Source organism: Periplaneta americana, chromosome 7 (genome assembly GCF_040183065.1).
Source record: "Periplaneta americana isolate PAMFEO1 chromosome 7, P.americana_PAMFEO1_priV1, whole genome shotgun sequence".
Classification (NCBI taxonomy): Eukaryota; Metazoa; Arthropoda; class Insecta; order Blattodea; family Blattidae; genus Periplaneta; species Periplaneta americana.
In genome coordinates, this window is record NC_091123.1 from 136230555 (window position 1) to 136241713 (window position 11159).

General features: G+C 37.5%; 2 protein-coding genes across 7 annotated transcripts in view; both read right to left on the minus strand.

The window, feature by feature from the left end:
* The window catches only part of yki (Transcriptional coactivator yki), a 455672-nt gene extending 452713 nt beyond the window's left edge, over positions 1-2959 (minus strand). For 3 of the 6 annotated variants that reach the window (XM_069831329.1, XM_069831332.1, XM_069831334.1), the window contains exon 1: positions 2223-2957. In XM_069831329.1, the coding sequence (XP_069687430.1) occupies positions 2223-2740 (518 nt within the window). In that variant the 5' untranslated portion in view covers positions 2741-2957. Of the gene's footprint in view, positions 1-2222 lie in introns of all 6 variants that reach the window. The other 3 variants (XM_069831330.1, XM_069831328.1, XM_069831333.1) reach the window with 3 other exon arrangements.
* A 1423-nt stretch (positions 2960-4382) lies between these two features.
* Positions 4383-8163, minus strand: LOC138702795 (tigger transposable element-derived protein 6-like). The gene is made up of 3 exons (XM_069830092.1): positions 7945-8163; positions 5435-7152; positions 4383-4461 (listed from the first exon to the last, which is right to left on the minus strand). Exons 2-3 carry the CDS (start codon positions 7150-7152, stop codon positions 4383-4385), a joined length of 1797 nt encoding a protein of 598 aa, XP_069686193.1. The 5' UTR covers positions 7945-8163.
* Between the last annotated feature and the right edge of the window lie 2996 nt (positions 8164-11159).

An 11159-nucleotide genomic window follows, 5' to 3' on the forward strand; every position in this document is an offset into this window, starting at 1 on the left:
TCAAACAATCGTGCCTTGGTACACACTGAGCACGCGTTACGTTTCATCGTACCGGTCCTACCTAAATTTTATAATTGATTTAATTAATAAATATATAACTACTTCACTACTACTGATAATGTCACAGTCATAGATTACACGATCTTACAGCAAAATGAGTTTCTAGATAACGTAAATAAGACGATTGCATCAATATGATTTTTCATCATGATAACGGTTACATTGCGAATACAATGACCGTAAAACATGAATTTCATATGACCTATGCTATTCTTTGATGATAAAGCAATAGTGGTAAATCAAAACGTACAGTATATCTGTCCAAAAAAGGAAATTAATGATCCGAAATCAGAACACAATGACATAATGAAACATCACTCATATTACACTGGGATCATAAGCATTGAAATATCTTTAAAACTTACAATAACTTAATTATTATGCTCTGACTTTGATTTCGTAATTACCTATTATTTTTCAGAACATGTTCGAAACTAAAATGTTGTAGTTTTTGTGGCATAATTGTCATAGGCCTATTAAAAACTCAATGTAGGAACATTATATTATAGATACTGCACATAAAGTTTCTCTAAAAATGTTATTTCCAAAATAGACAAACTACTCATGGTGTATAAATCGATATCCGTCAATATATCCTTCGCGTTTTTATGAAATACAGTTACTGTCGTGGGAAAGTCTTCATTACAGTAGATCCACTTTTATTCTTGCATTGACATATAAAATGACAAGAAAATCATAATGAAAAAATATAAAAACGTAGAATTCTGCTTACAAATTCTTTGGACCTGGACTTATCTCTATCTATGCATAATTTTGTATAAAGTTTTCGTTTATTAAACATTCTATACAAGTCGAGCGCTTACATTTACAAATCAGTGTGTAGGTAGATACATCTGCGTAAAAAATGCTAACGTAAGCCAAATCAAAAGAAAATAACGATTCATTGCTTCATTTGAAGTTTTGTAAGCATTATATTCGTTGGCAGCCATTATACTTTTATTTCTAAGCAATAAAGTTTCTCAACAATGACGAAAGTCTATTCCACATAACATTAACGACACAACAAGCGCGAAGGAAGGAGAAAAGTACGGTAAAATCTGATTATCTCTCAACAGCTTCGAAGGATAACAACCATTTCAATGGTAAACAAGTAGATACGTCAGAATGTCTAATTCATGGCTACCAATGACACTATGAGCTCAACAACCTCGCAATTTTCTAAATTTATAGTTGGAATGAAATTTCGAGGCCGAAAGCTGTTTCACTTCTATACGCGAGTCACAGATTTTTAAAGAAACTGTAATTACTGCACAAATCGGCACTAAAATTACCGGAATGACATTTAGTATTATTATTAATTCAAATATTATATATTGGACTCAATGGTTGAAACGCCAGACTCCGGAAATAATTACAATAATAACGTCAACAATCGTAGATTGAACTGGGTACAAGTGTTACTGGGGGGAAAAAAAACTTCTGTATACGTTACCTCTCCGCATTAGCAACAATTGTCAGGGTTGCCAACTTTGTGAATATGTATCTACATAGAGTTTAATGTTTGAAGTCTGATGATTCTGATTATTTTTCTAGCATATTCAGCAGTGCAGAGAAATTTCAAGACAACAGCTTGCAGGTCAACGCCACAACAAAAAAAGAATTTAAGAAGTTTGAAGATTTGGGTCACTCTTGTGAGATAATTTTTCATGTTAGTTTACATCATTCTGCTATACCCGGTAAGGGGCCACAGTTTAAAATTACTCGTATTTTCTAACTCCATCGAGTAATATTTATATAATGTAAATTTTCATGAATATTAGACCATTGCTTTCGCGTATTCTGTTGTATTTTTTAAAACTACACAAAATTTGTTTCATTGCTGTATACATTGTGTATGTCTGCACACTAATAGAAACCCTGGGAGAAAGAAAAGCACGACAGTAAAATCTGATTATCATCAGCAGCTTCGAAAGATAACAACCACTTCAATGGTAAACAAGTTGATACGTCAGAACGTCTAATTCATGACTACCAATGACATTATATGCCCAACAACCTCGCAATTTTCTAAACTTACAGATACAATCAAATTTCGAGGCTGAAATCAATTTCACGTCTACAGGCAAGTGTTTCAAGACTAAATTTTTGCACGTATCTGTTGGCAGCCCTGTAACCCTGGCAACAATATGGAAAACACTCACTTGAGGTAGTAAACTTGGCCCTCTGGTGTCCTGGCTTGCTCCCAACCGGGTGGTAAGGGCCCCAATTCGTCGACGGTCGTGATGTCATAGCTCCTCTGTTTGAGGTGGCCATGCTGTTGATGTTGCTGTTGTTGGGCAGAAGCGTAAGTCTGCTGGAGGGAAGCCGGAGAGCTATGGGCCCGCGGGTGGTTCACCTGTAACCCACTGGCGCTGGCTGCTGACGTTGTAGTCGTTGTGGCCCCCGGTCCTGCTCCCACGGAAGCTGTACCGAAAGCAGAATCCGCAGAATTTTCACGACTGTGTGATATAGAAGAGACGGAAGGCGATTTTGAACCAGTGGACGGAGGGTTAAAAAATGAATTTGGTAATTTACGCATGCGTAACGGCACTTGTAATGGTCTCTTTGAGTCTGGTTTTAAGACGCTGTCGAAAAGTGCTTGCAAATCTGAATCAGAGTCTTGATCTATCCGCACAACTAAGTTCCCTTTGTGTTGTTCTGAGTCCGGATTCAACGCCATTGTTAACTTTGGATCGTTAAAGTAATGTTCAACAGAAAAAATAACTTTTCCGACACTTCCTTTGATAGTTTTTAATTAAACTCTTAAAAATCACAACAAACAAAAAACCCCCAACTCCCCAAACCCGGACATCCAACACACTCGACCCCTCACGTCCCGTGCTCACTCCGCACACTGGCGGCCGTCGCACCAGTCTGGAATGTGGGCCGCAACACAACCTCAGTCTATTCCTCGATTGGGATGTAGTCCCGGCCCAGACATAGGTTCGTCGCTTGTACACGAGTAGCGCCAGCTGTTACAGCGAACTAATAGTTGGCACTCTTGCCGCAAGGCTGCGCTATCATACGTCACTATAATTTCACCGACTTTGTTAAATGTGTAAATAAGAGGTACAGCGCAAACGAAGTTTCCTTTCCTTTTCTGTTTATTTACCTTTTACTTTATTATAAGATATATGCTGTAATGCTACCAAAATTCGATTTCGAGAATTTTACAGAAATAAACATTTTCACACTATTCATATTATCGATGAGCAGATTTTGACACTTGCATCAGTGTGTCTGTTTTATATATATCGTAACTTTCTGTTGTTTGTATCAAACAATTGACAAGACTTAAAACTGATAATTCCGTATGCAATTGAGGAGGTCAGCGCAACAGTGGTCTAACCCTCCTCAATGTGAAAAATTAAATATTGAGGCTTTTCTTGATTTTGACGTGAACTATCTTCTACGAAGTGGAATAGACCAATCCACTATTGACACTATAGCTTGTTAGGAAGCATGTAATTTCTCCCTAAAATTATCACTGCTATAATTATATGTATATGTATATATCTTTAACTGCTTGTTCTGCATTAAAAACGTGGCTTAGACCACTGTTGCGCTGACCCCCTCAATTGTAGATGAATGTAAGAATTCGCAATACATTTTTTAATCTTTGAAATTATAATCTTAATTCTTGTATCTATTATAAATTGTAAAGTATGATCCCAAACCTTATTCAGTCACCTTGGCCATTTTTATGATTTATACATACATATATTCAGAGAGAATCAGAACTTTCTCCGCAGTGGCAGACACACTTAAATCCTGGTGTAGGTTGGTATTTCTCCCTTGCCTTAGGGGTGGCCACGCAAATAATACCGGCGCGTCCTCGCCAAGGTTATACACAAATCCTGCAGCCAGCAAGTGCATTCATTCCGTAAAATCTTTTCATTTGAAGAATGAGCTTTTTTTTAGTGGAATATGTGTTTCGAGAAAGTGATAAATGCACTAAAAAAAGTGAAACAGAAATTTAGAGAACGTTTCCCAAGTTCTAATTTACCTCGTCGAGATACAGACTGGTAAATAAATTTCGCCAGATAGGCCCCATTACGTGGGAAACCCACAGTTTTAACGGAAGGAAAACTGTTATAGTTTTCTAATCGAATGATAAAAAGCCTTAACAAATCGGTTAGAAAATTGGCACAGCAAACTGACATATCTTATTCCAGTGCGTGTAGAACATTAAAGAATGAACTAGGATTATACAGCCGTACAAGGTATCGGTCGTGCATGAACTAAAACCCACAGATAATGAGAAAAGACTAAATTATTTTGTTTGATTTCAAAGATTTATTTGTCGTCATGGTGTTGACGTGTTAGACAGAAAATTCTTTACAAACGAAACTTGGTTTTTCTTTCAGGTTACGTAAATTCCCAGAATGCACGGATGTGGTCCTGCGAAAACCATTATGCAATACATGAAACACCATTGCACTCTCAGAAATTTGGGGTGTGGTGTGCCATATCACGAGCACCCATTAGGCCTATAGGACAAGTTTGTTAAAGACAAAGTAAACTCTGAAGTTTATTGCTCAGACATATTGTTTCCTTTTTCTGGACGATTAATTGAAATTTAATTAAATAGCTGTTTCTTTCAACAAGATGGTGTCACAGCTCATACATCTAACCGATCTCTGCAATTGTGAGATGAGGTTTTCCACGGAATAATAATTTCACAAGAATTGTGGCCGCTGAGATCCCCCGAAATAACGCCTCTTTATTATTTCTTTTGTGGAACAGCAAATTCTAAATTGTACCAGTCCAATCCTATCACGATCGATGAATTAAAACATGTAATAACAAACTTTTTCAATTCAGTGACAAAGAAAACTTTGAAGAAGGTTTTTGAAAATAAGGTGAAACGGGTAGACATAGGGGAGGCCGGGGTATTGGCGAACACATAGGCACATGATGCAAAAATTGCTAATATTAAGAGACGTTTCACAAATTCCATAGTGTTAACGTATAGTACAATGCTTTCTCTTTCTAACCCATATAGTAACAATATATAGAATACATTATTTTTGTAAAATTTAATAAAAGAAAGAATAGCGAGCATGTTCGGCATTACCCCTGCTAACCGGGGTAATCCCGTAATGTGTTCGCCATTTCCCCTTATGTAAAAATACATTGTAAACGTAAAACATAACCACATTCAAAGACGAAATGAAGAATAGATGTAATTGAGAATTATTTTATTAATTGTGTGAATCTAAAAGTTAAGCATCATGAACAGTAACTGAATACACAAGCTATTTCGATTTCTTATTTTGAGCAAAAGTCACATAAATATGGGTTTAACTTGTTTTCCCACGAACTACAGTCTTTATGGGTCCAGTATTTACAACTTTTGTTGGAACATTTATACCACAGTTCTTTGTCTCTCCCAAATTCCCCACAAACACAGCACACTTCTTGGGAAGGATCTTCAGATTCAGCCTCTAAGGGAGCAATATCTACATCTTCTTCACTATCACCACGTAGATCGATATTTTCATTTTTACTTTCATCAGAATCCTCATCTTCAGAAAATATTGTGACCAGATTCTTACTGCAGGAAGGTTTACTTGTGACAGTCTTGCTTCTTTTCACTTTTTTGATGTTGGTTGCACGAAGTTTCACTTTTTTTGAGGCCACGAGTTCGGACGATTTCTGTGCAGCCAATTTCCTCTTCCTTTCTTTTTCTTCGAGCTTCTTTTTCATTGGCGTCGATGTCAAATGCTCAGACTGTTGTTTCCGCCTTCCACCTTGTCTTTTTTCTGTTGCTGGTTCTGGCATTGGTGAAATGTCAGCAACAGAGACATAACTTCCACCATTATTATTTTGTGGGATTCCAGCGATTTCTGCAGAGTCTTCGCCATTAGCAGCATCATTCTGGACATATGCTGGAACACTCCTGACGTTGGCACCAAGGAAATCATCTTCAGTAAATACCTCTGGATCAAGAGGGTGTATGCCTGCACTCCTGAAGCCTGATATCGCTTTCTCCATGTTTGTCACTCTCATGTAGGCTTTATTAAAAATGGTCGAGACATCAGACATGAGAACTTTGGAATGGCTTCTTAGATGAATGTCGCATTCTTTGTTGTAGGCTGTTTTGAGTGGTCCATAAAAGGTAAGGTCTAGGGGCTGCAATCGGTGAGAGCAGTGTGGTGGCAAAGACAGTAGATAAATCCCATTCTCCTTGCAAAAATTATATGATGCCAAGGAAATATGGCTGGAATGGTTGTCCAGAATTAGAAGGCATGGTTTCGATTTTGTTGCACTTACAAAAGTTGCAAAGTGCGCCAACCAAGTGCAGAATAATTCTTCTGTAATCCAGCCTGATTTAGAACAGGCATAGACAGTTCCATCAGGACCACCACGACGGCATTCTGCCTGAATACGTGAACCAGGATAAATTATCATCGGAGGAACAAAAGTTCCTGATGCATTCATGGAACAACATATTGTCACAGTTCTTCCTCTCTCTGCACTGGTAACAGCCCCAACCTGCTTTTGCCCTTTAGGAGCCAGAATTTTACCTGGTTTTTGAACGCAGGTTAAACCACTTTCATCCATATTAAATATTCGTGAAGGTGGGAAATTATGGGCATCCATTAGATTAGACAAATTGGAAAAAAATCTCTCTACTGCAGACTTATTGAAGCCTGTAATTCTGTTTAAGCTTGTGGCCTCCGGTGTTCGAACACTTATAAGTGGATTCCTTTGTAAAAATCCATGTAACCAGTCTTCACCTGCCTCCTGTTTTTCTCGCGAAAAGTTGTGGGGGATATTGTTTTTCTCCGCAAATTCAAACGCAATACGTCTCAACGCTTTCGCAGACACGCCATAAAATGCCTTAGCCATTAAAATTACATGATTAGCCATTTCTTCCTCCTGCTCTTTGGAAAAAACAGGTTTCCTCCCCATTTTTGGACCTTCAGCATTGCCGGACTTCAATCTGTCGTACAATGTAGTTACTGGAATGTTAAATTCTCTAGCCACTTCTCTTATTGATCTTCCACTCGCTCTGGCATCCTTGGCCTTCTGAAGATCTTCCTCCGTCCACTTGGCTTTGGTTGTTTTTCTTATTGGGTTCCTCATCTGTAATGAGAGAGGTTGATGTTTTTTCAAGCTTATTTAAAGAAGCATTAACTCACTAGACCTATCAATTCTAGAGGGTCGGTGTGTATCAGTAGGCTATTTGTAGTCTATTAACTGAATTCCAATGCTATAATTTGTTTTACATGCCTGTGAAATTTACACTGATATAATTTTGAATCTTGATGAATTGAGATGATGGCTGTGGTAATTAAGTTACCAATTCGGTAATTACTTTTGCGACTGAGGGACAGCAAGAAAAATACAGAATAGTCGCGTCGGGAATTGAATCCATACCTTCGGAACATGAGTCACAAACACTACGGTGCAGTCCGAGTCACCTCATTCGGTAGGAAAATGCTTATAAGTTAAACGTACAGAAATATTAAGTTCATTGTATTATTATTTAGATTATTTTTCTTATTATTATTTATTATCCTTTGATTATTATTATTATTATTATTATATTATTATTACTACTATTATTATATTATATTATTATTACTACTATTATTATTATTATTATTATTATTATTATTATTATTATTATTATTATTATTATTATTGATAAAATAGGTTAGAAAGCCTCCCGCCGCATCAGCGCCCTAGCCTGCTGCGGGGTAATGCCGAACACTTGTTCGCCAATACCTCATTCTGCGCCATGATGGTTTCGTCATAACCACGTCAAAAGTATGTTATTTCCAAATACACTATTCTGACTGTAACTTTCTGCAATAATTGTACAATCCATAAGAATAAACAACACTTCGAAATAATATGAATATCTCCACTTACCTTGATGTCAAAACAGCATGAATTTTACAAGCAAAATGGAAGAAATCGTAGTTCGTCTGCAGCATCCAAGTCTTCTCGCACAATGGCGAGGTAAGCGAGTTGAAGAAGTTAATATAGCGGACGCTAGACGGCAGCACCAATCAGAACTCGCTACTGAAGAAATACAAAGAGATAACTGGTGTTCGCCAATACCCCGGTGTTCGCGAATACCCCGGCCTCCCCTATATCTCCAAGAAAATGGACGAAATTTTCAGCATCTCCTGTAGAGTAGGTAAGTGTTTATATTTATTGCCATATTTAGGATTTGTCGCTTCATAATGATTTTATATTCATTCTCTGTACCTAGCTCGCTCTCGTTTATTCCACTAGCGTAGCCAGTGGCACCACTCCATTCTCCGTATCTAGCGCGTTCTCGCTTATTCCACTAGTGCGGAGAAAGTTCTGACTCACTCTGTATGTATGTATGTATGTATATATATATGCAAATCTGGCTTTCAGGTAGTAGCTCCCTGTAATAATTTGAATAATTTCGAGGAAAAATTGTTCCGCGGCCGGGTATCGATCCCGGGACCCTTCGCTTAGCGCACGAATGCTCACCCATTTTGTCCATTATCCTTTTGAGAAGATTAACTCCATATGTAGATGAAATTATTGGGGATCATCAGTGTGGTTTTAGGCGTAATAGATCGACTATTGATCAGATTTTTTGTATTCGACAGAAATTGGAGAAAAATGGGAGTATAAGGGTACAGTACATCAGTTATTCATAGATTTCAAAAAGGCATATGACTCGGTTAAGAGAGAAGTTTTATATGATATTCTTATTGAATTTGGTATTCCCAAGAAACTAGTTCGATTAATTAAAATGTGTCTTAGTGAAACTTACAGCAGAGTCCGTACATGCCAGTTTCTATCTGATGCTTTTCCAATTCATTGCGGGCTAAAGCAGGGAGATGCATTGTCACCTCTACTTTTTAACTTTTCTCTAGAATATGCCATTAGGAAAGTTCAAGATAACACAGAGGGTTTGGAATTGAACGGGTTACATCAACTTCTTGTCTATGCGGATGACGTGAATATGTTAGGAGACAATCCACAAACGATTAGGGAAACACGGAAATTCTACTTGAACCAAGTAAAGCGATAGGGTTGGAAGTAAATCCCGAAAAGACTAAGTATATGATTATGTCTCGTGACCAGAATATTGTACGAAATGGAAATATAAATAAATGACACTCAGGAGGAAATTAAACGCAGAATAAATATGGGAAATGCCTGTTATTATTCGGTTGAGAAGCTTTTGTCATCTAGTCTGCTGTCAAAAAATCTTAAAGTTAGAATTTATAAAACAGTTATATTACCGGTTGTTCTTTATGGTTGTGAAGCTTGGACTCTCACTTTGAGAGAGGAACATAGGTTAAAGGTGTTTGAGAATAAGGTTCTTAGAAAAATATTTGGGGCTATCCCAGGAACTACACAGGACACTGTCACAATTTTTCCTTTATATTCACACAACTCAAATGGGCTGATAAGACGCCAGAACCCAAATTTTGAGTGCACACAAATTCTGTGTGACTTAAATTATGGCTTCCTGTTAACGTACCTCCAGTAACGAACATATTATGCAAATCTGGCTTTCAGGTAGTAGCTCCCTGTAAAGCAGGTTTGAATAATTTCAAGAAAAAATTGTTCAGGGGCTGGGTATCGATCCCAGGACCCTTCGCTTAGCGCACGAATGCTCTTCCGACTGCGCTACCCCATATAAATGTTAAATGTTATGTTTTATTTAACGACGCTCGCAACTGCAGAGGTTATATCAGCGTCGCCGGATGTGCCGGAATTTTGTCCCGCAGGAGTTCTTTTACATGCCAGTAAATCTACTGACATGAGCCTGTCGCATTTAAGCACACTGAAATGCCATCGACCTGGCTCGGGGCTATCCCATATATATATAATGTATTATCTACTATATATATTATGTTTTGAGACCCCTATCATCATATTTTAAGCTTGTTTTCTTACAAAACAACGCCAATCCTTGTCTAAAAGTGTGTTACTGTGCATGCCACTTGAAAACTCGCTCAGTCCGAAGACCGGTGGATAAAAAAACCTAACTCAGTCCTTTCATAAAATGAACTTAACGCATTTTGGGATCACACTCTTCAATTACTGTCGAAAGTATATGAACGAGTTTTTGGCTTTTAAAATGCAAAATGTTATTTAAGATCATACACCGGCGATTTAGTCAAATTCCCCGGACGTACCCGGCGCATGGAAGACTTTGATATGTCCAGGGAAACCCTGACGTCTGGTAACCCTAGATTAGTGACATATAGTCCCACTGTTATTGATAAGGTTAGATAGGGTGCGATGACGAAATATACGTATTAGTACGCGTAACAAGTTGCCCCACCGTCACTGATAAAGTTGGAGGGTTTAATGAGGAGATAACGTATTATGACCCAAGTGAATGTCAGATCCATCTGCATCTCGACACTAACGACTTCTGTGGGTCATGCTTTAGAATAACAGTAAGTTAACCCTTAAATTCGCAAAGTATCCTATAGGATACGGTCAATAGGCTGTATGCTATCATTTTAATAGAACAATAGAAAAAAAAATTGGTAGGAAAATTAAAATTTCACAGAGAGAGAGAGAGAGAGAGAGAGAGAGAGAGAAATCGTCCGGCCTTAATTAAGGATGACCACGAGGATCCGGAAATTAATAGCAAATAAATATAATTAATTAAATATGAATAATGTTATAAAATAAAGGGTAAAAATTAAGCACCATTCACTATCAATTATGAAATAAAATCTTAGAAGATGACCTTAAAATTATACCTATAAATAAAACATTTTATTTAAAATTAGCATATCCTTAATTAAGACCTTCTGAGTGGTAAAAATGAAATTGTATAATCTGCAGAGAATCTTTAAAAATTTGCGAGATGATTTTTTGAATTTCAAAAAATGGTATTGATAATTGCTTACTTACTTACTTACAAATGCCTTTTAAGGAACCCGAAGGTTCATTGCCGCCCTCACATAAGCCCGCCATCGGTCCCTATCCTGTGCAAGATTAATCCACTCTCTATCATCATATCCCATCTCCCTGAAATCCATTTTAATATTGTCCTCCCATCTACGTCTCGGCCTCCCCAAAGGTCTTTTTCCCTCCGACTTCCCAATTAGCACTCTATATGCATTTCTGGA

Bases quoted from the DNA above. Each gene is read 5' to 3' on its own strand.
- LOC138702795 (XM_069830092.1), bottom strand. From the start codon at position 7,152: ATGAGGAACCCAATAAGAAAAACAACCAAAGCCAAGTGGACGGAGGAA. The intron at 4,462-5,434 runs GTATAAATGTTC...TGGTTTTCGCAG, and splicing joins GGGAGAGACAAAGAACTGTG to GACCACATCCGTGCATTCTG.